General features: G+C 37.1%; 4 protein-coding genes, 1 long non-coding RNA gene and 1 other non-coding gene across 14 annotated transcripts; 3 read left to right on the top strand and 3 right to left on the bottom strand.

Moving 5' to 3' along the window:
- Positions 1-204: 204 nt before the first annotated feature.
- LOC137727674 (uncharacterized) lies at positions 205-3,428 on the top strand. 3 transcript variants are annotated; one of them, XM_068466497.2, is made up of 7 exons: positions 205-1,151; positions 1,377-1,604; positions 1,714-1,848; positions 1,946-2,017; positions 2,241-2,450; positions 2,535-2,634; positions 3,237-3,428. In XM_068466497.2, the coding sequence occupies exons 1-7, from the start codon at positions 654-656 to the stop codon at positions 3,272-3,274; spliced, it is 1,281 nt and encodes a 426-aa protein (XP_068322598.2). In that variant the 5' UTR covers positions 205-653; the 3' UTR covers positions 3,275-3,428. The 3 variants fall into 3 exon arrangements, with proteins under 3 accessions (XP_068322598.2, XP_068322597.2, XP_088534022.1); XM_068466496.2 differs by having other exon boundaries at positions 217-1,151; positions 2,238-2,450; XM_088677896.1 differs by lacking the exon at positions 3,237-3,428 and having other exon boundaries at positions 217-1,151; positions 2,535-2,642.
- A 4,406-nt stretch (positions 3,429-7,834) lies between these two features.
- On the bottom strand, positions 7,835-11,306 carry LOC137727675 (universal stress protein PHOS32). Of its 3 annotated transcripts, none has more exons than XM_068466499.2 (6): positions 9,511-9,938; positions 9,151-9,230; positions 8,480-8,598; positions 8,335-8,411; positions 8,198-8,238; positions 7,835-8,063 (listed from the first exon to the last, which is right to left on the bottom strand). In XM_068466499.2, the coding sequence occupies exons 1-5, from the start codon at positions 9,731-9,733 to the stop codon at positions 8,213-8,215; spliced, it is 525 nt and encodes a 174-aa protein (XP_068322600.2). In that variant the 5' UTR covers positions 9,734-9,938; the 3' UTR covers positions 7,835-8,063; positions 8,198-8,212. The 3 variants fall into 3 exon arrangements, with proteins under 3 accessions (XP_068322600.2, XP_088534023.1, XP_068322599.2); XM_088677897.1 differs by having other exon boundaries at positions 8,042-8,120; XM_068466498.2 differs by having other exon boundaries at positions 8,042-8,238; positions 9,511-11,306.
- Positions 11,224-11,309, bottom strand: LOC137730398 (small nucleolar RNA U30). Its single transcript, XR_011068157.1, has one exon. It is a non-coding gene; the product is annotated as a small nucleolar RNA U30 (small nucleolar RNA).
- A 1,839-nt stretch (positions 11,310-13,148) lies between these two features.
- On the bottom strand, positions 13,149-15,641 carry LOC137730081 (laccase-11-like). Its single transcript, XM_068469147.2, has 6 exons — positions 15,463-15,641; positions 15,222-15,373; positions 14,885-15,129; positions 14,627-14,755; positions 13,613-14,536; positions 13,149-13,491 (listed from the first exon to the last, which is right to left on the bottom strand). The coding sequence occupies exons 1-6, from the start codon at positions 15,568-15,570 to the stop codon at positions 13,361-13,363; spliced, it is 1,689 nt and encodes a 562-aa protein (XP_068325248.1). The 5' UTR covers positions 15,571-15,641; the 3' UTR covers positions 13,149-13,360.
- Positions 15,642-19,086: 3,445 nt separating this feature from the next.
- On the top strand, positions 19,087-22,618 carry LOC137729718 (NmrA-like negative transcriptional regulator family protein). Of its 2 annotated transcripts, none has more exons than XR_015952568.1 (5): positions 19,087-19,425; positions 19,522-19,656; positions 20,164-20,401; positions 20,498-21,135; positions 21,351-22,618. XR_015952568.1 is itself a non-coding variant. In XM_068468726.2 (5 exons), the coding sequence occupies exons 1-5, from the start codon at positions 19,240-19,242 to the stop codon at positions 22,386-22,388; spliced, it is 930 nt and encodes a 309-aa protein (XP_068324827.2). In that variant the 5' UTR covers positions 19,087-19,239; the 3' UTR covers positions 22,389-22,618. The 2 variants fall into 2 exon arrangements, 1 of the variants encoding a protein (XP_068324827.2); XM_068468726.2 differs by having other exon boundaries at positions 20,498-20,701; positions 22,222-22,618.
- A 1,867-nt stretch (positions 22,619-24,485) lies between these two features.
- LOC137729149 (uncharacterized) lies at positions 24,486-27,825 on the top strand. Of its 4 annotated transcripts, none has more exons than XR_015952758.1 (6): positions 24,486-25,070; positions 25,574-25,640; positions 25,979-26,031; positions 26,682-26,837; positions 26,943-27,017; positions 27,578-27,825. It is a non-coding gene; the product is annotated as an uncharacterized LOC137729149 (long non-coding RNA). The 4 variants fall into 4 exon arrangements; XR_015952759.1 differs by having other exon boundaries at positions 24,501-25,063; XR_015952756.1 differs by lacking the exon at positions 25,979-26,031.

Here is a 27,825-nt window from a genome sequence, read left to right as displayed (position 1 = left end):
TCATGCTCAGCAGACAATTAGCCATATTTAGCATGCAGCACCACGGAATATACCCCGTTCCGTCGGAACCCTAAACCTGGCAACCATCCTAACACTCCGTTTTAATCCGGACAAGACCACGTGGCGGTCATGTCAACCATGGCCCACAACCCACGGCCTCTGGTTATGTGGATACATTCGATGGCTCTCTGCCCCAGTTGCTTCATCCTCCTCTCTCTCCTCTATCATCATCATCATCATCATCATCTTAAATCTCTCTCTCTCTCTCTCTCTAATAATTCCGGCTATTTCTTTGTCAGATTCCGGCCAACCCTTTCTTCCTCTTTATATATACCTAACCCCCTCCCTCTCCTCTTTAGCTTTCTCTCACATTTCCACCTCTCTCTCTCTCTCTCTCTCTCTCTCTCTCTAACTGCTCCAGTACCCACCCGCTCCCATTACACATTATTACTACTTTATGATCAAACCTGGTCCATAAAACTCCTCAATGAATTGGGCATGAGAATTTAATCCTAACCAATCTGACCACATTTTCCAAAACTAACCACAATTCTTCACACCCCAAATATATTATTACCCATCAATTGTTTCCCCTTCGATTTCTGATCACATTTCAGAAGTGCCCAAAAATCTGTTTGTGTTTTTTCTCTGTGATGAACCGAGCTTTACCCGAGATGTTGAACTGTATGAACGCGCCGGGGACATTTATAGCCGGAAACTGTACCGACATGACGGTGCTGGAGAGGCAGAGGGCCCGGATGAAGTGGCAGCAGAGTGACCATCATGATCAACAACAGCAGCAGATTCAGTATAATTTTGGCGGGGGCGAGCTTAGTGGGGTTTTCTCCCTTCCAATTCATGCTCAGGGGCTTCAGGGTTTTCTGAGTGGTAACCGGGTGGTGAAACCCGACCCGAGTTCCGAAAACGGGTGGGCTGAATTGGGTTTCGGGTCTTGTGGGTTGGTCATGAATAATAATGGCACAGCAGGGTTTGAAGGGATGGGTAACAACATCTCCAGGACTTTTAGCTGCCCGCCCACTGTAGCCACCGAGAAGACGTCCGGCGACACCGTTTTGTCTCAAAAGCTTAGCTTGCCGGCAGGGAAAGAAAGCTTTAAGAAGAGGAAGGCTGATAAGGTGCAGATCAATAAGGTGTGCCCTCTACGTTCAACTTTCTAATACACACACACACACACACACACTTATATGTTTTAGAAATTGTTTGAAAGGAAGAATTTTACAAATTCCAATTGTTTAAATGATCAAAATCACATAACGACCATATATTGATCATATTTAGTTATTTGCGACATATTTGATCGGTACTAAGTTTCGTTTTTTGTGTTGTAATTGTGTTTCTGTTTTTGGGATTTCTAGGCTGCTGCTGCTGCAGAAAGTGATAGCACAGAGAAAAGAATAAAAAGTTGTGCAGAAAAAGGGGACTCCAAGACCACAGAGCAAACCAGCACCAAGAACAACGACGGAGAATCTTCTGGTGATACTTCAAAGGACAATTCAAAAGCTTCTGAGGTTCAAAAGCCTGATTACATCCATGTCCGTGCGCGGCGAGGTCAGGCCACGGATAGCCACAGCTTGGCTGAGAGGGTGAGTAGGACATTTGGTGTTCAAATTTATATACAAATTTTACTGCGCATGGATCTTGTTCTTCGATTTCGTGTTATTTATGCCATGTGTTGGTCTCATGATCATGCAGGTGAGGAGGGAAAAGATCAGTGAAAGAATGAAATATCTGCAAGATTTAGTACCGGGGTGCAACAAGATCACTGGCAAGGCCGGCATGCTTGATGAAATCATCAATTATGTTCAGTCTCTTCAACGACAAGTAGAGGTGACATACATTTGATCCTTTCCAATCATCGGTTTAAGTACTTCGTTATCTTTTTATTGTTCTGTATTCTTAAACGAATCCTCTTCATACTTAACAGTTCCTGTCTATGAAACTAGCTGCTGTGAATCCGAGGCTTGACTTCAACATCGACGACTTGTTTGCAAAAGAGGTCAGGAATCTCTTTAATACTATAAGACCAATCAGTTTTTATAGATATCCCAATTACCATTCGTTTCGTTCTCGAAAATTGGATGTGTGAAATTGCTTAAAATGGCTTATGAGGAAAAAATGTTCTTAAGAAAATTATGCTCTTTACTCTTGTGGCGAACTAATGAAGACTTGTTTGTCCAAAGTTCCGTTACTTATAGTCCCATTTCGCTTCAAATCAGCAGATGTTTCCTACGTGCGCAGCCAATTTTCCGACGATGGGGATGTCATCAGAAATGATCAATTCTGTGTATCTTCAGTTGAATCCAATGCAACAATTGGTTTCATCTTCTGGGTTGGATATGGGGTTACATTCCACTGATTTGGCACTTCGAAGAACCATAAGCGCTCCGAGTTCGATCCCCGAACCATTTCTTGACACATCCTGTTTCACTGTAATGTCTATAAAAGCTTGTGTCAGTTATATAGACTAAAATTTTAGCAATATTTTGATTGAAAATCTTACATGCAACCTGCAGCAACCCCAACCTACGGCAATTTGGGATGCTGATTTACAGAACATTTTCGATGTGGAATTTCAACAAGGAAGATCATCCTTTCAATCGCAACCATTTACAGGTAGATAGAGCTAATCTCTCTCCTGCATTCTCATACCATTTCCCATGACTCCATTTTTGTAAGATAAGAATTTTTAGATTCAACCAACTGTGGTAGAGATTATGGACCACATAGACCCACAAATGTCTAATGATTTTGCTTAGGAATTTAGTAATTCCTTTCTAATGGACTAAGGAAAGCCTTCTAGATGTATATGCGGGTTAGGCCAATCGACCAGAACAATGTCTTTGCCTCTTTGCACTCAAGTTGAATCTCTCGTTCATATATTTAGCGTCGATTAAAGCATCTCTTTCTAATGGTTATCTGCTTTTACTCCTAAATCGATCAAAGGTAAAGATTTTCTTCTTTTTCTCTGAATGATTAAGATCTTGCCTAAACATTATGGATAGAAAAGGGGAGAAGTTAAAGGTGTGGTGCAATTAGAGTCTGTAAACCACATAATGGCTATCACTACTAAGAAAAAGTTTAGGCTCCAATTCACTCAATCAAATAATGATGGTGCTTTTGATTGTGCAATCATTTTTATTATTTTTTTTTTTTTCTGTTGTATTTGGAGAGGGAAAATTAGGTGAATAATTACTCTCATGATGTTATTTTTGCAGGTTCCATTGAAGATAGCAATTTAAAGATGGAGATGTGAATGAAACGTCACTCATTTGATTCTTGGAAGAGTTTACTTTGATGCATCTGATCCAGATTATTTTTTCTACTCTCTTAAGTATATAACATATTTATATATATGTTTGTATCTATACCTGCAACATAGTATGAATAAAATAAATTTCCCACAAAAATCATCCATTGTCTGGTAACCAAATTGTACTAAATAAGGTTGATGGATCAAGAAAATGGAACCATAGTAACAAGTTTAAGACGAAGAAGAGAACTTTCTTGCCACGGTGGCATGCACCGCTGTTTCTCTCTTCCTCTCCTACTCTAAATCCTAAACCCTAAACTCCGATCTTATCATAGATTCATATGTGCCAGGGCACATGAGAACAGAAATAACATAAGTGATATAACGTCGTGACAGGTAAGTTTTTATGGTTTCACAAACTAAATTATCCTCCAATTGAAGTGAAAGACAAGTGTTGATAGCCACCAGCTGTCATGGGATTGGAAAATTTGCCAAATCATATTTTGTAGATTGATGATGGAATGCAAGTTGTCCCTCTAACGGATGGAGTTGAGAGACAAGTTCAGGCAAGCACTAGATGTGGACCGACCCAGCTCCCTTTTGATAGCAATAATAATATTTGGTGATAGAGACCTAGATGATAATACATGGCACGTCCTGGATTCGATTTCTAACATTGGTGAATCGCATGATAGGTGGCTAGGGAGAGGCTAAAATGCTCATGTGAGTCTTTTCCCCGAAAGGATGGACAGCTGTGGTGAAGCCACCAACTAGTCCCTTTTTCTCCCTCTTTTTCCCTATGCATTCATCTCCATCTTTTCAACTGAAAATGAAAACCGAAAACCAAAACAAAAACGAAAAGTGCTACCAAAGGAAGATAAGTACATGGATAGGTCCGTGGACCTGGCCTCATCCATATGAATGATCTCCTTTGATTCTCTTTGTTCCTCTCGATGGTGAGAGATGATCTTGCCTTTCCCATTTCTTGGGTCCACTACAAATTTGGTGTGGAAACATTTTGCTATACTAAATCTTTGAGGTCTCTTTGGTCACCTTTCACTCACATGGTGCCGTTTCAAGGAGTGAAAGCTCAAAACCTATAAAGATTCTTTCTGCATAGTGCAAATATCAGTGCAACTCTAAAAGCTTGTTTGGAGCTGCTCAGAGCTCCCAAGTTTTGTCTTTTTCTTGACAACAGGAATCCAAAATGCTTACCATGACGTACGACTTCAGAAAATGGTTACTTGTGAGAGGTGGATAAAGATAACAAAATGTGAACACTCAATAAGCTGGTAAAGACATTTTTGTTCTGACTTTTGTCCGTAATTTGGATGAATCTAATGTAATTATCTTGAAAAAACAAGCTAGTGGAAGACATTTGACTTCATCTCTAACAAGAAGAATAAATGTTTTTGAGACTCCTCTTTTTATTTTTATTTTAGAACAAATTACCAATAGTCATAGATTTTTAGTTAAGGGACCATTGCTCCTATTAGGTTAAAGTTGAGGGACCATTGCTATATTTTTCTCCCTAGAGAATGAATCATTCATTTCCACGCCTACTTGGAAACTTAATATATAATAGAGGCATTCGTTGATTTGCCCCATAATTTTCCCTCTCAACTTTAATTTTGGTCAATTTCCCCCATCAACTCTCATAACTAGTCAATTTCCACCATGTTGTTAAGTTTTTGAATTTTTCATTTATTCTTCCGTTAAGTATGTCACCTACTATCCACGTGACTGCCTTTAAAGAGCAAAAAAGTCATTCCCTTGACACCTATCTTCTTCATTTTCTATGAACTTTCTCTTCTTCCTTTTCTCCAAGTCGAGCATGTGTTAGTACCACCGGTGCTCCACCGACACGATTTTCTCGACGAAAACCAAAAGAAATAACGGTGCTCCACCTATACTTTACATCAAATTCACTTGTCTTTTCTTAGTTAGTTCCTTATATTTTTGAGCTATTTACTTTGTTTTTGTGTTTTGCGGGATTTGTCAAGCAAAGAAAAGAAAAATAGCACAAGTGGAATTTTAAGTAACAAATTTGTCAAAATTGCCTGTACAGATCAGCTGACTTTGGAAGCAAGTTGCGAACAGCTTAGAATGAATTAGAGAATAAGTCTTATATACTTGGAAAGCTACAGATGTCTAGTTTCTGGAGCATTTCACGGATTGCTAATATCATGTTTCTAGAAGAAGTTACGACCGTTTTAACACTGAATGGTTCCCAAGAGGTTGAGCAGTTTGTAACTGACAAGAAAGCATTGAAAACAATAAATCCAATAAATCTAGCAGCCAAGAACAAGCCAGCTGACACCTATTCAAATATCAGACGAAATGGAAAATTAAGTGGAGTAATGGGCATAAAGGCTACCTAAAGAGTTACAATTGTTTTACCATTGCCTCTCACTTATTGTCATCACTAAATGGCTATTAGTGGGGTGAGTTATGGAGAAGAAACTGGGGCAGCAAGTAAGAACAAAAAGGTTGCAGGTTGCAGTGGCAAAGGTGGAAGAAAAAGAAAGAGAAAAGAAATAGAAAAGAAAGAAAAAAGAAGGTTGCAGGTTGCAACGGAAAGGAAGGAAAAAAGACAAGGTAACATCGTTGGGAAAGAAAGGAGAGGAAGGAGGAAATCTTGGCATTCTCTTCTTTTGGTTTTATCTTCTCAAACTCATGTCTTTCTTTTGGTTTTATTTAATGATTATGTGTAACTAATTTTTAGTAGTTAGGGGCTGTTTTGAAGCCCAGAATATGATTGCAAGTTTGTTATGACATTTCGTTTGAATTACTTTTATGAATGGATGAAAATTGGTTCACTACTTGTCTCATTGATGAATTCTTTATGTGTTTTCTACGGATGCATACTTACTAAGCATATCTAGGATTCTAATGCTATCAATATGTGTGTGTCTGCCTTTGTCGAATGAAGACCTACATATGTTCTAGAGTAGTACTTGTTAATTGCAATTAACATGTGAATCAATTTCTGGGATAAGTAAGACAACGCTAGTACTTACGATGTCTTGTGATGACTCAAATTCTTTTCATTCTTAATGATTTCTACTTGTTAAATCTATGAACACACCATTCTAGATTGCATGCTAGGGACTAAGTTAAGTTGGAAACGTCATTCTCATAACATACTACATAAGAAAGAGTAATAGGTTGAGTTCTAACATTGAGCCAACTTGAGCATCTTCATCTGGAAATAAAAGGAATTTGAATGAAACATAACATGTTTGTATGATTATTTGGTGGTGGATAGCAATTCCCCTAACTCGTTTTTCTTAATTTCTGAACTACTTAAAATATGTTTCTATTCTGTTTTTGTTCGATTTAATTTAAATAGCAAATCAACTCCAAAAATCCCAAAAATTTGTGTGAGTGTAGTTATGTGTGTCTAGTATCTGCATATAAAATTTCGTAGACTTTAGCTAAGTATAAGTCGGTCTAATAATTATCTTTCGGTGGCTGGTCAATAGGGATAGTAACTCAGTTTTTGTAACATTTTAAGTAGTTGGATAAAACAACCTTCTACGGAAAAAACCCTTATTTTCATATGCTACAATTGACAAATATTAGTGTTAATAAAGAAAATCAATAGGACATTTGTGTGCTACTTTGTGGTGTGCTTTTAATCCTATCACACCCTAAGAGTGCGTTTGTTGCATTGGACTATCTCAAACTGGACTAAATTCAAGGACTAAGTTAAACTGGCTTAGATTAGACTAAGCTAGACTGGCTTAGACTAGACTAAGCTAAATTAACTTAGAGAAGAGTTTGGCGCAGTATCAAACTGAATAAAAAATCCTTTTTTTTTTTTCTTGTTTTTTTTTCTAGATCACACGCTCTCTCTCGAACACTCTCTTTGAAAATTTGTTAGCTTTTCTAGAACACTCTCTTTATAGGATTTGCAATTTGCGATTCAAATCTGGATTTCGCTACTCGAATATGGGTTTTGCAATCCAATGAGACCTGGGTTTTGTGCTTCAAGTGACTTGCGCAGATGTGTAGAAGATGAAGATGAAGTTGTGGTTGCAGAGGCTCTATGGAAGGATTATCAGAAGAGCCCAAATGGAAATGGGTGTCTGCCAAGGTCATCCGCATGCTAGGTTCTATGTCTTTGTCTACCGGCGAGGGCCTAGGCAAGCTCAGAGGTGAATCGGATGACAACGAGAGCAGAGATAGGACGCGCTATTCTGGAATTCGAAACGAGGAGATGATGCAATTCTTGGTTAGCGAGTGTAGGCAATGGTGGCACGAGGACGCAGCAAAAGTCTTAGGAGTCCCAAGTAAACGTACCCTAAAAGCCCTCAATCACCCTTAGTTTTCTGGCATTTTTCTCCAAATATTTTGGTTGCCCCAGTCAACATTCTCTACGTACCTATGTATTTTATTTAGGCGTTCATCAACAACTGAACGCCCAAAAATCAAAATAGAGATAGGGAGGAAAAGGAAAAAGTGTCTGAAGCTTCTACATTGTAAAAAGCAGTGACCAAAATTGGGCTCTGGGTTGTAAATCAAGATTGCAGGCACACTTCACTTTCTGCACTCAGATACTAGTAAAAGGAGTGGAGAATTACATAACGGGAATATATCCGAAGTTGTAGGTAAGAATCTTTCATTCTTTTCCTAACACAGTGATAAAAGCAGTGGAGAATTACATACCAAAATCTACTAACAGGATTACTCTTCTATATTTTTACTAGCAGAATCTACTGAACTGATTCAGGTTGTTCCATGAAATGAGATCAAGACATCAAGCGATGAGGCAACACTCCGGGAAAATCTAAATAATCAACGATCTTGATTCTTAGTCTTACAGCTACCAAGTTCCAATTACACACTACATACAGAGAAACCAGAAAGGCACTAAAATAAATTACACAGCATTAATCAAGGACCAAACTGTTCTATACATACCATGAGTTCCGCTAGCTAGATCATCGACTCATCTCCACCTTCTGCCAATTCAAGATACAAACATATATGTTTCAAAAAAATTTATGTGCAATTGACTTTAAGCTGGTTCAATTCACATATAAGATGGAAAATAATACCTTTCCCTGGAACGATTACAACTGGAGCTGATTTACAGTTGCGCATGCAATACTCGCTCACACTTCCTTTTAGCACACTGAAGAAATCCCAGCAATAAAAGTGAGTAAACGAATTGTGTGTTTGAGATTGAAAGAGGAGGGGTACCTTTGAATGAAGCCTCTGCCTCTGGTACCTAGGATCACAGCTGCTGGTTTTATTCGTTCTGCTTCCTTGCAAATTACCTTACCCGGATCCCCTTCCACAATCCGGGCAGTACTCTTTACCTATTTCCATAAAATATTGGATGTAAAAAATTCCAAATGCAAGAAAATAACCTATAGTTGGTTTCATAATTGTCCACATTATTTACCTATAGAATAACAGAAATATGTTCTCCCCACAAATTTGTATCGTCGGATGTTTATATTACCAGAATATGAATATGAAATGGGGCATTAATCGATAACTCAGATTCATAGTATGCAGGAATCACACATGTTATGTTCTCAGACAGTTTGGCAAGTCAACATTTCACGATAAAAACAGTTCAAGCTGCGTTGGGGCATTCGTTATTACTGTTATCATGCTATATCGGCATTATCCAATTAATTCAACTAGATTACACTTATCCAACACAACAATACACACCACCAACAGTCAAAAACAGCAAATCTAACTTTGCTTGACAAATTGCAATGGCCAAACGTTGTTTAATCGCAATTTTACGTGCAACTTTGGATGCCCCAAATTAGATCACCAACAGTTGATATATAAAATTTGACATGGCTAATGTTCCACACATGATTGAAAGGGCCATAAGTTACGCTTATACCCACCATGGCAACTTGAAATGCCTCCATAGCAAGCTTCACCATAAGCTCCTCACTTGCATTGTAAACAATCTCGTTTTTCACATCTAAACATGAAGAAATAACAAGAGGTTAGCTCAAGATAATCTTCTGGGTGCTGCGTGAAGGGATCAAACGTACAACATGAGACTCGTATACACATCTACGGTTTGAATAAAAACAAATCTTGAATGTGACAGGTTCTATGAGCTCTCTGGACACCAACAACGGGGTGGGACCCACGCCTCCCACCCCATCGTGAATGCAGAATCTCATAGGACCTGTCACGCGAAACATATAAAAGACATACAAGAACATGAAGGCTTGTAAATGAAGAAACGAATTAACTGGAAACGGCATGAACGAGATGGAGGGTATCAGCGAGCCTGCAGAAGTGGATGAGGGCCCAATCGAAAGCGTACTTGCTGTTGGGGCCATGATCCACAGCTATGATAATGTCACGGCCTCGCTTTCTCTCCAGCTTCTCTCTCTCGAGCTCCGCGATATGAAGAAGCTGCACTTCTCTCCAACTGTAAACTTCCTCGTCCTCCTTCACCGTCTCCAACGCCATCACCGTATGATTCGCAGAACCGACAGAAGGATGATTTTAATGATGTGGGTTTCTGATGGATTCAGGAATTCTGTTGTCGATTTTGGTTGTGTTGGGGTGTTTTGTTCAGGCAATCATGGCCCGCGGTTTTGGTGCAAAACCGCCAGGTAGAAGACTGGTTTCGTTGGTTGTGCTGTGCGCGTGGATTCTATTTCTTTGCTTTGCGTATTTGGCTTGCCTACGACCACTGACTTTTCTTTTACGTTTGAAATGTCGTATGAAAAATCTATTTATTTCGACTTGTATAATTCGGGCAAACGATCATCATTTCCAAAAAAGAAGAAAATTAAGGATAGATTTTTTTCAAACGTTGTTTAATCGCAATGAGTAGGATTTTTTCATCATTTCAATTATTTTACTGGATAACAAGTTCAAATTCTTGAAGGAGGATCTTTTCTGGATTCTGTTTATGAGAATCTCAAAAATGTTTTAATCATGTTTATTTATCGTCTGATTAGAAATTATTTTAAATTTTAAATTTTATATTTAAAATTGAACACAAATAGTACTTAACTAAAACTAATTGCATAATTTACGACAAACAACATGATTAAAAAAATCTCCTGATCATCATCCCAAATTCTTCTCCATTTGTGAAATTTTGATTCTTTTAATAAATTTATGAGCATTTAATTAGAATTTTAAATAATTCTTTAAAATTCAACATCCATTTAATTAACATTTTAAAGTAATTTATTAAAATCATTAGAATTTTAAGTAATTGTGCACGTGGATTTTAAATAAGTTTCTAATATTCTAGATGCATGCAATTAGAAATTTATTTTAGAAAATTTTAAAAAGTTGAGAACTTTGAGAAATTTTATAGTATAATTTAACCATTTACAAATCTCACAATTCTCCTGATATTTCGAAAGAATTGAATCAAAAGAATTGAATCAAAATCGCACACAAACTCTATAAATCAATTAACCTTCATCAAAATCCATAAATTTATAAAACCTCTCAAAATCTCAATTAAATACACACCCAACCAAAATCCAGCAGTATTACGGTCAAAGTTCAAAACCCCAGCATATGACTAGTCTAGTTCAAAATACTTATGATTAATTAAGATTATAAATAGTTCATTATCTTGGGCATTAAAAGTCATGTAATTAGGCATCATCGGCAGACCAAATGATATCAAGATTCAAAAGAATCGCATCAATCGACTAGTAAAATTTGTCACTCACAGCTTAGCAACTAAGTTTAATTTCTTGATTCATTGAATTTTAAAACAACCCATTTCCCATAATTTAAAATCCTCGATTTTGACCATTTTTCCACGAAAAGTCGAGGTATTGAGTACATTTACTAACATCAACTAGGAGTAAGAAAAACCCAAAAGATAAAAAAAACTAAAACAAATGAAAACAGAAGTACAGAAAGCAGGAAAAGTTCGAATTCAAATAAATAAATAAATAAATGAGAATAAAAAGAAGGAAGAAGGTGCTCAGAAAGATTATGAATGGATGAGATAGTTTCTCCTCATACAAGATCAGATTAACGAGATTATAAATTTCTCATCATCATCGCACCTCCTGCCTCCTCCTACAAACCATATTAATAAAACAAAAATCTGAATATTTACCCAGACGCATAAACATTAATATGCAGATGAAAACAGAGAATCGGGGGTTTGGTTATGGAGGCTCAGAAAAGTGAGTGAATAAGCTGATTGGTGAATTAGGGTTTCCGTTTCTTCTTGTTAGTATTTATAGCGCAGAACAGTGCCTTGATTGCCTTCCCGTTGTGGGCCTGAATTGGAGATGGGCTCCAAATGATCATACTTGGCTGGGATTGTTTTACCCAAAAAGACCCATGTTCAGGCCCATTTCATATTCTTGGCAGTCCTTAATTCAAAGGGTGTCGCCAATGTGGAGGTTTCTTTTTGGGACTTACAATACAACTATGTACTTAGTATAGGAACTGGATCATCTTCTAAGTTCAGGATGAAGATTCTCATGAGCAGCTCATTCAGACCGTTCAAACTTGATCCAACAGTTGCAATTATTATAACTTTTAGAAGGGCCCATTGTTTGGTGTCGTTGGATCAAATTTCAACGGCCTGGATGGGTTGCTGAGAAGGATCCCCATCCTGAGCTCGAGAGAGGATCCAGTTCCCTTAGTATAATCACCGATTAGAGGTTATATATTATCTAATCAAAGTTTTAAATATCGATTTTCACAAAATGTCAACAACTTAATTTACAGATGTATCGACAAAAATTTCGACATCGGCAGATACTTTGTGGAGATATGTTGTATAGAAATTAAGTAGTATGTATATATCATATTTCACTATACAGCTTATTTATAAGTCTTGGTGAGTCATTTAAGTCTTTGCTTATGAATTGGCTATACAACACTTACATGTGTTTATTTCAATCACCATCTAGAAGGTTATTTATAAAGTTGATTTTGCTATAATACTCTACATGTATTTAATATAATTACAATCTCAATGGTCAAATATAAAGTTATGTTGTAATGACATCTAATGATTTATATTTAACCGTCGATGGATGATTATATATAATACTTCAATATACCATATCAAATTTCTTCTTTTTAAGGTACTAATACAATATTCAATAAAAAAAAAAAGGTAAGTGTTATTAGCACTCCAAAAATCTCATTCTACACTCCCCACAAGTGTATTTTTCTTTCTAAATATATAAAGTTTGAAGAGTAGAATAAGAATTTTAGAATGCCAATAACAATTCTCTAAAAAAAAAAGTATTAATACAATATTCAAACTGCCAAGTGTTCGGGGCTCGACTGGTTAATAATAATAACAATTGCGCTCAATTCTTCGTTCCCCGGATATCGCTTGTATACAAATATAAATTAATTAAGATCAACCCACTGCAGTAGTTAGTATAGTTTTTTGTTTGTACCTGACTGGAGGAGAATTTACTCAGTGTTGGTTAGATGATGGAGCCAGTCAATCAATTAGCATTAAGTGCAAGTGTTACTCATTGTACACGGACTTGGCACAAGAGACTAGGTCATCTGAACTTAAAAGTCTCAGGTTGCTTCAGGAGCCAGAAATGGTACATGGGTTACTGCACATGGAAGAATCCAATTGGTATATGCATGGTGTATACCTTGCTTGTGATCTAAATGCCCCTTTCGTTATTTGATTAAAGCTGATGTTTGAATGTTAGAAGGTGATACTTCGTCTTGGTCCAGGACTTGGAGAGCTTTAGGAGCTTTATGTTCATAAGGTTGGAACATAGGGTATTCGATGAGTTCATCAGGATAGCAAGGCTGCACGTTCGGGATTTTGAAATTACTTTTAGCAGATGTGGAGGCATACGAAGATTAAAATCTTTTAAACTACATGTTTTGATTGCTAAGATCATTGTAGAAATTTGTTGCAAGAAACCGGGTCTAAATTCACATTTAAAAGAATTCGATACACATTACATTTTTTTTATTCGTCTTAGAACAAGAGTTTCGCTTGTAGAACTCCTGCACTTTGCAGTAATGTTTACAAGAATCTGTCAACCAAAAGGCTCAAAATAAAAATAGTTTGTTGTCTCCTAGAATCTCCACTGTGAGTTCTCCGATACGTATTTGGAACTAACAAGGTGGAAGGTCTTTGGGTGGAGGCATGACAGAGTGATCAGTGTCTTTCCCATTTTCCACCACAAATGCAGTCTTCAGACCCCAGCTTGTATGCAGCTCCAAATGACAGTGCATGAACCACACCCCTGAATTGTTCAATTACCGTCATATGATCAGTAAAGTATCTTAAAACAAGCCAATAACTTGCTTAACTAGTAAATATAAATTTTAACATATAATGCTGTTTGGTTTTGTTGATGTGTTTACCTGGATTATCAGCCCGGAACCTTATGGCAGTCCAACCGCCGGTGGGAACTCCCACTGTGTTTCTCTCAGGAGGGTCGACCAAGTTAAAGGTAGCCGGGTCCTTTTTCGGGTCAAAGTTCCCAATTCCAGAGCCAACAATAAAGAAATTGTAACCATGAAGGTGGAAGGGATGGGACTCCACTGTGAGAAGATTGGTGTCTTGTAGCACCAACTCTACTGTTGAATTGAAGGCAATCTTGCTAAGCCGGGTGCCTTGTTTCGTTCCAAGGTTGGCTGTGAGTGGAGCACCTGTGAAATTGAAAGACGTTGGCGGGCGGTCGGGAAAATCTGTGGTAAATACTCCCTTGGTGTTGAAAAAATGAGCTTGAAGTAGCCCAATTTTCGGCATCACAAAAGTGATATTGTTTAAGGAAGCAGTGAGCTGTGTTCCATTCAGACAAGTAGGGCAAGGGTTGATTCCTAAACCAATCGTATAAAAGAGATGTCGATCAACTTTGAGAGGTACATTGGCTGGGAACTGTGCTGTGTTTAGACTTCTTAGCTTGTCATCGTAGTTTAATGCGAAGGCGGTGTTATTGAGTGCCGGAAGTTGAGGAAGGACTGGCTGTACAGAATTCGGGATGCCTTTATATTGTAGTATTGCAGTGGCAGTTTTGTTGTCAACTGAAACGGGTGCATCCATAAATGGCCTGGCAGCCATGAAATATCTGCCCGGTGCTTGGGTTGCTTGAACCAGAACATTCGTAGTCTGGCCTGGTGCTATTAGTATTGCTTGAGTTGTAAATGGTTTGGTGTAGACTGCGTCAATTTCTACCACCGTCAAATTGTGGCCAGCAATGGCGAAGAATAGCTCATCATTGAGTGCAGCATTGATGATTCGAAGAAGGTATGTCTTTCCTTGTTCAACCTCCAATGCATAGGTATCTGAGATAGCATATAAACCAAGAATTATATATACGCATCATCTCAAATATCTAGGGTCAAAGAATTCCTCTATCGAAGGCGCTGGCTTACGTTTTTCAGAACATGGAAACAGCGGCCCAGGTTTCCCATTGATGGTGTGTGCATCCGACATATTTGGTGGCAATCCCAGTTTGTTTCCTTGTTTAACAACATCTTCGACGTCGTTATTCCACCATTCTCCTGCACCATTTCCAAGAAACAATACCATTTATTTCGGCATAAACTCTGAATGTCTTTCAGCATGTATTTCAAATTCTTCTAGCTGCGCTAACTCATGTATTTCAAATTCTTCTAGCTGCGCTAACTCACCTAAAACAATGTTAGCTTCCCTGTAGGGCTGAGGAAATGGAAATCCGGCTCCTTCTTTCGGCATGATGACAATGGCTCCATAAACAGTAGCTCGTAGCCAAAAGATGTGAGCATGCCACCAAAGTGTTCCTCTTTGGGCTGTTATAGTAATATTATAGGTGTAGCTGTGCCCTGTCATGATAGGACATTGTGTAATGTAGACAGGCCCATCCGCCCACCCATTGCGATATTGCTTCAGTCCATGCCTGCAAAATTCCATCAAAAATTAATTTTACTTTCTGAAAACCCAAATTGTCATGTTAATTTCTTGCTGGGATAATAAGATAAATGTTCCTACCAATGAATTGACATGTTATATTTTGCATGGTTGGTGACATTAACGACAAGTGTATCTCCTTCTCTAGCATAAACTGTAGGTCCTGGGAACATCCCATTTACTGTAACAATTGGCTTCGAATGGCACAACCTGCTCACGTTGGTCACTTTAACCTGGAAATAAATGAACGTACAATTTAGCAAACAGATAAATAATCTAGACTATAGTATGCAATCTAAGGCTGCCAGTATGAATTGCTCACATCGAATTGGTACGTCTTTATAGCAGCTTCGCCAGAATTTAAAAAGAACCCGACAAAGTATATGAAAAGAAGTGCAGAACCCCAGCAGAAAGTGATGGTTCTTGCCATTTTCGAGACCGAATTGTTCGAATACAATTGCAAGTTTTTAGGGGATGAGACATGATAGAAGGTCTAAGTGTAATGGCTTTATAAGGCTGGCCAAAGCTTGGCATAAATTAAGCATTAGGTAGACTGTACATACAGGTTTCATATGAAAGCTTTGAAGCAAAATAGTGAAAGGGACTTCGAAGAGGGAAACGGAGTTGCTGAAGAACTTAATTAATCTTGTATTTTTATTGTTTGGAAAAGTACAGGTATTAAGCAAAGTGAGCTATGTGTATCCAAACAAGGCTCTCTTAGCTTTAACGTAAAGAAAAATTGTTGGTTTCAAGTGTGTATTTCTTGTTAATTGTTAATATATTTCTTGTTTGGAAAAGTATTACCATTTTATATTGATTTCCTAACATGATTTAGTGTTCCGTTTTTAGAGTTGATTAGAAAGATCCAACAAAATCCTATCCCGATTCTTTTGGTGAGGATCTGAGAATCTGTAAATCGCGTCTGTTCATCGTATATTGTGTCGTCAGTATTTATCAAGTATTGTTTGTATTTAATTTTAAATAAAAATATTTAAAATAATTTTTAACCGCACGATGTAAGATGAACGGATATAATTTATAGATTCCGGGAATTCTCACAAAGAGGATCTGGCGAGAATCTGGATTCTAGAAAGATAATCATATGAAGGTTTAATTCTACCTAAATAGAAATTTTTTTTCTCATTCTACCGCCTGACGTGTTATGTTGTTAAAATGTTAGTTAATTGCGTTTGTTATTTTAATATAAATCAAACCATAAAGTGTACGTAGGTGGTCAACATTTAAATCTTTTAGTTGGAAAGTGAACAAGCACAATAATTTTCCAATTTTTCACAAAGGATGTAAAATTTTATTTCTTTATTTAAGAATTTCAACTCCTTAACAAGGGAAACAAGGTTAAAATTATACATATTAATTTAAGAATTTAAACTTCTTAATGAGCGAGACAAGCTTGCTTCGAAGCTTTGGAATCAATTGTTTATACAATATTTGGTTGTTCTACGGCTTATTGAGGACAAAAGCTTGCAATACCATCTAAAAATGGTAACTGGTCACCATATAGTTAGGTGCCTAGTTGTTTGGTGGGAACATTTTGAACATTTGACCCTATTTTTCTTGGGTTGGGTCACCCCTAAGCTCAAAAAACTACAAAAAAAGAAAAGAAAATTGTAGTTCATTCTTATGAAAAGTACTGGATCCGCTCATGTTTTGACCATCTTGTCCTCACTTTATTTATTTTTTATAGCTTTCATAACCTGTAATCCAAATGATATTTTGGGAATTTCGAAATGTTTCACCAAATTAAGTGTTGGCCATCCCACATCGGTGGGGAAAAAGAAAAATATGGATTTAAATATGATTACTTCACTCTAATTAATATCGAGTTCTTTTGTGATAAAACATCATACGTGACGAATTGGGCAGGAGATAATGACCAAGTTGGGAACAGTATTAGCGTCATTGTGGAGCCTCCCGAACCTGTTGATCTAAAATTCCAACATAGTATCAGAGTCAGGTTACAGACCCGTGCAAGCCAAAGGCTTGTCATCAGGAAATGTGGGCTTGGAAACAAGCTTGGAGTCTTAACATAGCGTCGATCTTTGAGTTCTTAAGAAGTACTTCCTGAAAAGATTGAAAACAAGTCTTAAGATTACGCAAGCCAGTCACACACAACTACGTAATTGCCACCTTACGTCGCGTGATGCCTTGAGTTGAGCGTCGTGGTTCTTAGGCTGCAACGGTGAACTGTTCTGGTTCCCATGATAAGAAGCTTAAGTTCTTAAGAAACTACTTCTTTTACCGCCGAATCAGGAAAGAAGAAGTAGTTGTAGCTTTGAAAAAGATGAAGTATAGAAAAGCAGTGGGCCCAAATGATATACTGATCGAAGTGTGGAAAGTCTTGGGAGAGACAGGTACAGCATGGCTCACAGACCTTTTTAATAGGATTTTGAAAATGAAGAAGATTCCAAATGAGTGGCGAAATAGCACTTTGGTGCCTATCTACAAGAATAAGGGTGACATACAAAATTGCATGAACTATAGGGGTATTAAGCTAATGAGTCATACAATGAAGCTCTGGGGGAGAGTCATTGAGCATAAATTGAGGCAAGAGACACAGGCTTCGGACAACCAATTCGGGTTCATGCCAGGGCGCTCAACCATGGATGCAATCTATCTCTTACGAAAATTGATGGAAAGATATAAAGATGGGAAAAAGAATTTACAAATGGTCTTTATAGATTTGGAAAAAGCGTATGATAGGGTCATAAGAGACATTCTTTGGAGAATTTTAGAGAAGACAGGAGTATGAGTAGCATATATCCAAGCTATAAAGGATATGTATGATGGAGCAAAGACTGCCATAAGAACTCATGAAGGACAAACCGAAAGCTTCCCCATAACTGTATGGTTACATCAATGCTCATCCTTAAGTCTTTACCTTTTTGCATTGGTAATGTATGAGTTAACGAGACATATTCAAGATGATATTCTTTTGTGTATGCTTTTCGCAGACGATATAGTGTTGATAGATGAAACTTAGGAAGGGGTAAATGCGAAGCTTAACCTTTGGAGAGAAGTGTTGGAATCTAAAGGTCTTTGCCTAAGTCGATCAAAGACAGAATATATGGAGTGCAAGTTCAGTGCAAATGGAGGCCAAAATGAGTTAAAGGCGAGGATCGGAGATCAGGAAGTACCAAAGAGCGACCATTTTCGTTACCTAGGATCTATCTTGCAAAAGAACGGAGAATTAGATGGAGACCTCAACCATAGAATACAAGTTGGATGGATGAAGTGGAAGAGTGCATCCAGTGTGTTGTGTGACCGCCGCATGCCACTGAAAACTAAAGGGAAAATTTTATAGGATGGCAATAAGGTCGGCGATGCTGTATGGCACAGAATATTGGGCGGTGAAGCATCAACACGTACATAAAATGGGTGTAGCAGAGATGAGGATGCTTCGTTGAATGTGTGGGCACACGAGAAATGATAAGATTAGGAATGAGGATATCCGAGGTAAAGTAGGAGTAGCCGAAATTAAAGGAAATATGAGAGAAAATCGATTACGGTGGTTTGGACATGTGCAAAGAAGGCCTACTGACGCTCCGGTTAGAAGATGCGACTACGGGACAAAGGTCCAAGGCCAAAGGGGTAGAGGAAGACCTAGGAAAAGACTTAGAGTACTTGGATCTAACGGAGGACATGACACAGAACCGAGTGCAATAACGTTCTAGGATTGATATAACCGACCTCACTTAGTGAGAAAAGGCTTTATTGTTGTTGTATGACACATCACTTATTCTAACAGTTTAAAAATTTAGCAATTTAAACTACAAATTTAATCTAACCAGCATTATCTTTATCAATTCTATAATAGGAATGTATTTTTAATTGTAATTACCATTGGCAGTAACAAAAGCAATGTATTTTTAATTGTAAGCATTCTTTATCAATTCTATATATTTATCGTAACAAATGGAATCCATTCACAATAACAAAAGGGGTTACATTTGAACGCAGTTATTGTCGTTTGTTTCGAGGATCGTCGAAAAAGTTGCAAAAAGTGAAATTGAGAGTTCTTATTTTGTGACAAAGACGAAAGTTTTCAAGCTTTGGGATTTGAGTGTTTTGAGTTTGAGAAATGGAGGAGGGGAAGAGCCGGGTACTGATAATCGGAGTAACAGGGAATCTGGGTCACCATTTGGCCCAAGCCGCCCTCCAATTCTCTCACCCAACATTCGCTCTCGTCAGACCCTCCACCTTCTCCGATCCCCACAAGTCTCATAAGCTTCACTCTCTCTCCAGTGCCGGCGTCACCCTCCTCCAAGTCTCTCTCTCTCTCTCTCTCTCTCTCTCTCTCAACTTTTCTCTTAAAAATGCTGGAACAATATTTAAGAAAAATGTTTATTTTTATGTGTTTCAGGGTTGGCTGGAAGACGAAGAGAGCCTAATGGCAGCGGTGAAGCAAGTGGATGTGGTAATTTGTGCTGTTTCGGCCAAACAGGTCCTCCATCAGAAGCTCCTTATCCAAGTTATCAAACAAGCTGGCTGCATCAAGGTTTGGCACCCTTCCGTTTTTTAGTGATTGCCTCCTTGGGATTGCTTTTGGAACGCTTTCTGATAACCGAAAATGCTTTTGAGTTATGCAAGTATTAAGTAATTTCTAGAGAAGCACTCGAATTTTTAATTAAATTTAAATGTGCCTGTAATAAACTATTGAAGTGTTTATGAACATAAAGTAATTCCTACAGAATTACTAGTTTGGGATTACTTCTAAGATGATTAAAAGCGCTTTCAATAACCAAAAGTGTTTTTAGCCATGTATGGTTGGAAAAATTTGAAGGGTTTTGAGTTAGGTAAGCATTGGTACAGCTTTTTGGAAGAAGAACCTATCAATTGCTTCCTCGCAAAATGAATCCAAAAGCATTTTCAGGGAGCACATAAATTTTTCTAAAAATTTTGTTGTGCTTAGCAAAAGCGCTTATGAATAGAAATTTTTTATACAAAAAATTGGCTGGCTGAAGTTCATTTGCTTTTCTTTTCTTTTTTTGAACTCCCTACTCAGAGGTTTATTCCCTCAGAATTTGGATTGGACCCAGATAAAACTAGAATATCAGGCATGGACCACAACTTCTATGAGCAGAAAGCTGAGATTAGGCGTTTTGTGGAAACCAGTGGCATTCCATATACTTACATTTCCTGCAATTTCTACATGAGCTATTTGCTTCCTCAGCTTGTTCAGCCAGGCCTCAAGGTCCCTCCAAGGGACAAAGTCACAATTTTCGGAGACGGGAATACTAAAGGTTAGTCTAGGGGTTCTGGGTTAGCAAGAATGTGTTTTGATCATCTGCCGCTGCTGCTGTTGCTAATGATGATGAGCATTGTGGTTTGGTTTGCAGGTGTTTTTGTTAAGGAAAGTGATGTTGCTGCATTCACTATCAGAGCATTGGATGATCCACGAACCTTGAATAAGGTGGTGTACTTAAGGCCGCAAGGGAATGTTTACTCAATGAATGAACTTGTTGAGATATGGGAGAGTAAGATTGGGAAGAAGCTTGACAAGGTGTTTGTATCAGAAGAAGAGCTTCTTGAGAGAATTAAAGGTAACTTTTCTAGTTTATATTATTTGGTATTCAAACTGATTGCTAGGTGGACTTAATGAGGCATATATGACATTTCTTTTGAGGTTAGGGATAAAAAAATCCAAAATAGGGGAAAAGAAATGGCCGAGACTAAAGTGCAATTCATTGCCAAACATACAGAAATCAGATGATCTGGTCACCAATTAATCTCATAAGTTTTTAGATTGTGGTTGGAGTTTGTCCAATATCTCAGTGTCATTTTTCTACACGTCAAGCTTGGGAATGTGGACAAGATTGAATTGTTTCAAGCACCTATAAAATCAAAAGAGCCATTTGTTTCAAAGATTGAATTGTTTGTGACTTTGAAACAAGGATGCTATAAGCCTAGCAACAAGGATGCTAACATGGTTGTGACTTTGTTCTTTGTCATTATTAGTTTGTTTTGGGTTTTATTAGTTTCAAATGAATTTAAGAATTACTCTCTTTCTCATATACTGTGGGATATGTTAGCAGTCGTAAAATGATTTTGGTTGAGGTTGTCCTACTTGTAATCTGATCCTCTGGACAGATTTTCTTGTTCTGTTCTTGGTGGATTTCTTATCCACTTCTGTGTATTACACTTTTCTTTTTTAATAAACTGTTATAGTTTCTTCTCAAAAAAAAAAATAAGTGAGAAGTAAAATCAAAAGAACAATTACACCAAGCAACTTTTAACATGGCAAAAAGAGATGGACATGAAATGAAGAATGTAAGCACAAGATTGATGTGGTCCAACAAATTCTTTTGTATGTCCAGGAGATATTTTCTTTACTTCTTGAAATATAACACGTACAAGACACAGGGAGCTATTTGTAAGATCGGTGGATCATGAGATTCGCTATTATTTTTTCATAGAGAACAGAGAGATTTGTGTTAAAGATCATGTGGTCTCTGAACTTTTTGCCAATTCATGATCAGCCATGAGTAATCTTTGTTGAATGTTTACAATCAAAATCATTGTTCATCTTTAGCTTGGATTTGGGTCACAAATACACTGTTTGGTTGAAGCTTTGTTACCACGAATATAGAAGAGTGTACAGGAAAATCCAAGAGACTGATGTTTCAAAAAGTGCAAGAAAAAGATAAATGCTTCAAAGTAAATTCCCAAGTTGAAAAGTTTTTGAGAAGAATTTTTTTTTGGTTGCCTTGTAGGGACAACTAAATAAACAATTTAAGCTTTAGGTTGCAGGCTGAAGCTGGTTTGAATAATTATTTTGCTCCAGTGTTATTCAACCATAATCTGCTTGACAGTTTGATGTACCGCTGGATGGCCAGCTGACATGGCTGCCACCTAGTCTCCTAATGTGGCAGCCATTTTTGTTCTCTTTGATTATTAGTCCATCTCTCTTGTTGTGACAGCAAGCTCAATCATGAGCTCTGCTCTTTTATCGTTCTCAGTAGAGCTTTGTTTGAATCATGTATAAATCGTTTAAACTTCTTTGTTTGTTCCTCATTTTGTTATCTAGTTCTGTACTAACAAAATGTAGCTTGTTGCATCGCAGAGACACCATATCCTGACAACATGGAGATGGTGTTCATATATTCTGCTTTCATAAAGGGAGATCAAACGTACTTTGATATTGAGTCATCTGGTGGTGTAGATGGGACAAAACTGTATCCGCAGCAGAATTTCACGACAATCAGTCAATATTTAGACACCCTTTTGTAAGAGCTTTTTGTTTTTCCTTCAGTTTTGTAGGCTGAACTGCTTTTTAAATGTTTGATGAAGTAGATTTCAATTCAACAACTTAGGCAATGTACTTGTTTGGATGCAAATATTTAGATACAGGAAAATGTAGGAATGATACCAAAATTGTTCATGTTTTTACACATGTATGGGAGTAGCACCGTTGATTCTCATGGCTTCCAAAGTTAAATGAAACTAGGTTTTCTTCCCCATTTTCTTGGTCGTTTCTTTTTATTTTCGTTTCAGACATGTAAATGGGTAAGGAATTCGTAGTTGGGAACTATGTTTTGTTGGTTGGTCATACGGTTTTGCAACTTATGAAATTATATGTTGATTAATTCAAATTTGGGTGCACAGCGGAGTGAGCAAACTTCTCGTTAGAGTTTGTCAGGTGAATCGACTCATAGTTGGGCAGGTTTGCCACAGCATGTGCCTTATCTAAAGGCTTATCTTCACCTGAACATTGTTCATCTAAAATTTGCAATCCTATCACTTGGAAGTCAGGTATGTCACAGCAGGTCCAACTGTTATTTTCACTCGTGCTGGTGTTACCTAGTCTGTCCTAGTCAATGTTAGTTAAAAATCTAACGGTTAAAATGTTCGGAGTTTTTCATTCGCTGGAGCACCATAAAATATCTTTGGATTTAATTATGTAGGTTCGGTGTACGACACTATAAAGCTCGTCAATTTCAGAAAAACAAATGTGTTCTTTTGCCACCCCATACTTCATGCACAATGTCGTTTTTATGAGGTTGAAAACACTGGAGCAACCACCCCTTCTCGGAATCCTCCGCAACCAAGAACCTTCCTGGTCAGGTGTTGATTCTCACATCTTTGTTATAACTAAATTCGAACCTGATAAGGAATTTATTGAGCTGAACTATCTTAACAAAGAAAATACTGCCAAAAGAAAATGTTTGAAAAGACACCGTCAAGAAATGCAAGCTTTCTTAAAAAAAGATCATCTTCAATTCATGAAAGAAAAAATAAAAATTAATGTAAGATTCTTTACCTTGTATAAGTGGTGTGCCAAAAAATGGAAGTTCCCTATATATGCTAAGTATATAAGTTTCATTGAAAATCAGTTTAGAACTTATACCACTAGAGAAGGGAAAGAAGAAAGGGCAATTCACCCACCAAGAAGGGCAATTCAAGAAAATAAAAAGAGAACCACCTATCCCATTGCCTCTTCGTATAAAAAGAAGATGCAGTCAATATTCTGATCTACACCATTACTCTCCATTTTGCTAGAACTACTGATCTCTAACAAGATCCGTCTAGAGAACTTCTGATGAATCTTCACTTTCTAGTTTTGTCTCATTTTAGATGGTACAAAGATGTTTTTTATGCCCAAGTTTTCATCAGACCTGATTGTTATGTAAATTTCTAGAAAGAGTTTCTTTTTTAATTACCTCCTCTCTTTGCTGAAAAGGTACGCAAATAGAGTAATGAACAAATTTGGTGGTGTCATACTTTTTTATAGATACATTTATGGTGAATTAACCAGTGGAATCTGTGATGAAGGATTTAACATTTGTAGCGACATTAAGCTTAAGAAACAACTGGAAGAGCAAAGGGCTTTAGGAAAGAAATAAGTAGTTGATTTTTGTGAACAATTTGGTTTCAAACCCATTAAAAAATCCTCTGCCAAAAAAAAAAAAAAAAAAAAAAAAAAAAGGTTATAAAAATTCCTATAAAAGAGAAGAAGTTGATTATCGTCCAAGAAAGCTTTATAGGACTTTTAGAAAGAAAAAAAAAATTATCTATTCTAAATTTAGAGGGGAATTGGCACTGTTCATTCTACAGTCAACAGTCAATTGTTTGCCCTTTGATTTCATCTTATTTACAAGAAACCCATGAGATTTAGGCTGGGTTTGAAGGGTAATTATTACAACTTAGAAGGATAATTTTGTCAACAGGGTTTAGGATGGATTACCCCTTCATTTCACCTTATTTACAAGAACCCCATCAGGTTTAGTCTGTGTTGGTAGGGTAATTATTAGAACTAAGAAGGGTAATTTTGTCCATAGGTCCATCACTTCGTTCTGTCTTTGGCACAGACAAAGCCATGCCGATCCTGGCATGGGCAAGTGAGAGGGCGACATTGAGAGAAAGTGAGAGTGGCAGTGAGAGAAAGAGATTTCAGGGATTGGTAGTTTTCCTCTCATCTCTGTCACACTTAACCTCTCTCTAACCCTTTCTCTTTCACTCTCTTTCAGACTCTCCCTTTCTCCCAACTCTCCATCTCTCTCAACTTTAGTCCTAACCCTAATTTGTTCTTTCATTCCTCAATTTTCTCCATCTAAGCAACGAAAAATCGAACTGGGTTTTCAAATTATTGATGCACAGGGATTCACGGACAGAGAAAGGAGAGAGAGAGAGAGAGAAAGAGAGTTGATTGAGGGAGTTGGTGAGTATGGGCTTGCACAGAAGGAAGAACGCAGAAAGAGAGAGAGAGGGAGAGATACAAAGAGAGATCGTGGAAAGATGAGGATGACGAAAATTGAGGAGGAACCCATGTCTGCAAAGAGTGAGTAAGTACTGAACCAAAGCTTATTTTCTTTAATGTATCTGTGATTTCTTTGCAGGACGCTACTGCAAAACTCAAGTCCGTTTAGAAAACAGAGAGCGCACGACTTAAGGATCTCGGACCCAAGGTAAAATGTAATAATCTCTGACTCCCTTTACTGATGTACGCTTGCATGCACTAAATTTGTGAATTTTACTTATGCATGTGCATTCTCTGTCCCAAAAGTTTTTGGATCCAAAGCGGTCAGGATGCTAAGTTAGGAAGGTTAATTTTGTCCTATGGGTTTGGGATGGATTGGGATGGGTCTAAGTGGCTGTCATTCGATGAGGGTTTGGTGAATGAAAGCCATGCCGCCTTTGAATAAAGAGAGAGGGAGGGAGTAGTAGGTCGTGTTTTATCGTCTTCGCTGCACCATTAGTTTGATTGCCTATCCCTGAGTATTTGAGTCGTGTTTTATACTTTTTCTTTTGTCTGGAAGATGACTTCTGATTCCTATATTAATGAGATGCTTAATCTTCAATCCTGCTTAGTAGCAGCGATCACCGCCTGTTTAATGAAAGGTACAAGTGAAACGGTTGTTAATATTTAGGAACCAACAGAGCTCCTTATTTTGGGGGTTTGTTTCTATTTTTGGCAGGAGAACGATTTAGAGCAAGTGACTCACAAAGTTAAACTTCGATATCGAAATTAATGGAAACCCATTGGTATGATTTCTTCATCTGAAATTTTTTATTGCCCAATTGGTTGTTTCATCAATTAATTGTGTGCAAACGTATATGTGTAATTTTTTTATTTCTTCCAATTAAATGGTAAGATCAAATTAAGCTAAGAACTTTGGGTTTTGTAAATGTTGTGTAATTAAATTATTCATATTATCAATTAATTTTGAGCAAACATTTTTGGGTAGTTAATTTCCTTCAATATTTGATAATAATTCAATTAAAGCTGAGAACTTTGTATTTTGTTCATCACCTGCCGTAGATTGTACTTGGCTGAGAAAATGTAGTTTCCTTGATATTATTCATGTTTTGTTTTCTTTCAGAATGCATTGTAATGGGTCTCTTTGGAAAAACAGTTCTTAACACCAATTGTGAGGTTTGTTCTTATATGGTACATGACTGTTTTTATATTTCTTTTGCACGGTTGTTAGTATTTGTAGTTGTGATTGGTGTTGTCCTACATGTTTGAATTTGGAGAGTCTAGGGTTTTTGATGAGTTTTCTTTTTGTGGTTAAGCCTGGATTTCCCGAGAAAGTGAGGGATTGGATGGAAAACAAACAATGCCTGGATTTCCTCTTTGTACTACCTGTTTGGCTGTTTCTTAAAATTAAATTGTAGCAAGTATAAATCAACTCTCTCTGTTTGTGAGTTTGGATGGAATCTGTATTTCCTTATTGCATTTTAATTCTTATCATGTGTTTGGTTTATAAGAAAATGTGATAATCAGGAGGGTAAAGCGAGGGATTGGATGGAAAACAAACAATGCCTAGATTTCCTCTTTGTACTACATGTTTGGCTGTTTCTTAAAATTAAATTGTAGCGAGTATAAATAAACTCTCTGTCTTTGTGGGTTTGGATGGAATCTGCATTTCCTTCTTGCATCTTAATTCTTATCATGTGTTTAGTTTATGAGAAAATGTGATGATCAGGAGGGTGTGATATTTCTTATTAGAGAAATCTTTACTTAGCAATCAAACAGGATATTATTGTTTCCGAAATATTCTCTGAATTTTCGTGGGTTATTAGGTGAATATGTGACCGTAGTGATTTGAAAGAACTTGAATGTGTGACTAACTTTGATGAATTCTAAACTTGCCGACATTCTTTCCGGCAATGACAAGGATCGTGGGAACGCTTGGTCCAAAATCATGATCGGTTGAAACAATCTCCGGTTGCTTGAAGGTAGGAATGTCTGGTATTGCTCACCTGCTATGTTTAATTTTCATTGTTCATATGTCTGATTATGCTTTTTATTTTTGCCATCTCCCTTCATCTGTAATACTTCAGTAAAAGGATAATAAACATCGTCTGAGACTTATGTACCTCCGTTTTGGCGGTACAATTCGTTGGAATAAGTTAAAGGTAAGGGTCACCAAATCATACTATTTTTTTGCTATTTATTTCTTGGCTGAACATGATGAAGCAAATTCTCTTCATTTACATTCTTGCATTTAAATTTGCAAGTCAGTTTATCGTAAATAATATTCAATTTTTGTTGTTTTCGATTCTACTGAGTTGCAGTTTTATCATCTATTTGTAAAATCCATTTAGACTCACAATTTTTTTGTGTGGTAAAACTTAAATTGAAGAATTATGTATAACCAAGATTGAAGGAGAAATTTAAGTTAAATTAGATGGACACCCAATACTAGGGGTGATGTTGGCAGGGTTGTAACCATATCAGTAGTCGATTTTATAAATTAAGTGAAATACAAGACTAACCCAACATGTATCATAAAATAATGTGGAATTACTTTTTTCTCTCTCAGTACTCAATATATCATTCCTCACTTGGCCAAAAACGATAGATTGTCCCTCATCATGTGCTTTCCATGTTTGAATATTTTGTTCATTCAGTTTCAAGTGTTTTCTTTTTGTGTATGAGAACATCTCAGTAACTCATTGTTTTTTCTTTCCTCTAGGTGGTACAACACTTCTATCGATGATGGTCATTATTTTTCAAAGAATGCTGTCGAATTTCAAGATTGAAAATCGCTGGCTTTCAATCTTTTTGAACAAGTTACCTTTGTAAGGTATTAAAACTATAATTTTTCTATAGCAAATAAAATTCTTTCCTTCACTATGGTAATTTTGTTTAGTTAGCTTCTATAACTTAGGAATAATGAATGTCACAATTGATGATAAGTTGATACTTTGTTAGGAGCTTGAA

This window comes from Pyrus communis, chromosome 10 (genome assembly GCF_041283825.1).
Source record: "Pyrus communis isolate YQ-2024b chromosome 10, ASM4128382v1, whole genome shotgun sequence".
Classification (NCBI taxonomy): domain Eukaryota; kingdom Viridiplantae; phylum Streptophyta; class Magnoliopsida; order Rosales; family Rosaceae; genus Pyrus; species Pyrus communis.
The sequence above is the reverse complement of the archived record's forward strand: the minus strand, read 5'-3'. Positions and strand labels throughout refer to the sequence as shown.

Coding starts and splice junctions, on each gene's coding strand:
- LOC137727674 (XM_068466496.2), top strand. CDS start 654: ATGAACCGAGCTTTACCCGAGATGTTGAACTGTATGAACGCGCCGGGG. Junction 2,451..2,534: donor TTGACACATCCTGTTTCACT/GTAATGTCTATA, acceptor TGCAACCTGCAG/CAACCCCAACCTACGGCAAT. Junction 2,635..3,236: donor TCAATCGCAACCATTTACAG/GTAGATAGAGCT, acceptor TTATTTTTGCAG/GTTCCATTGAAGATAGCAAT.
- LOC137727675 (XM_068466498.2), bottom strand. CDS start 9,733: ATGGCGTTGGAGACGGTGAAGGAGGACGAGGAAGTTTACAGTTGGAGA. Junction 8,412..8,479: donor GGCAGAGGCTTCATTCAAAG/GTACCCCTCCTC, acceptor GGATTTCTTCAG/TGTGCTAAAAGGAAGTGTGA. Junction 8,239..8,334: donor TGTAATCGTTCCAGGGAAAG/GTATTATTTTCC, acceptor TTGAATTGGCAG/AAGGTGGAGATGAGTCGATG.
- LOC137729718 (XM_068468726.2), top strand. CDS start 19,240: ATGGAGGAGGGGAAGAGCCGGGTACTGATAATCGGAGTAACAGGGAAT. Junction 19,657..20,163: donor AACAAGCTGGCTGCATCAAG/GTTTGGCACCCT, acceptor CTCCCTACTCAG/AGGTTTATTCCCTCAGAATT. Junction 20,402..20,497: donor CGGAGACGGGAATACTAAAG/GTTAGTCTAGGG, acceptor TTTGGTTTGCAG/GTGTTTTTGTTAAGGAAAGT.
- LOC137730081 (XM_068469147.2), bottom strand. CDS start 15,570: ATGGCAAGAACCATCACTTTCTGCTGGGGTTCTGCACTTCTTTTCATA. Junction 14,756..14,884: donor GGAAGCTAACATTGTTTTAG/GTGAGTTAGCGC, acceptor GAAATGGTGCAG/GAGAATGGTGGAATAACGAC. Junction 14,537..14,626: donor GTTTCCATGTTCTGAAAAAC/GTAAGCCAGCGC, acceptor ATGCTATCTCAG/ATACCTATGCATTGGAGGTT.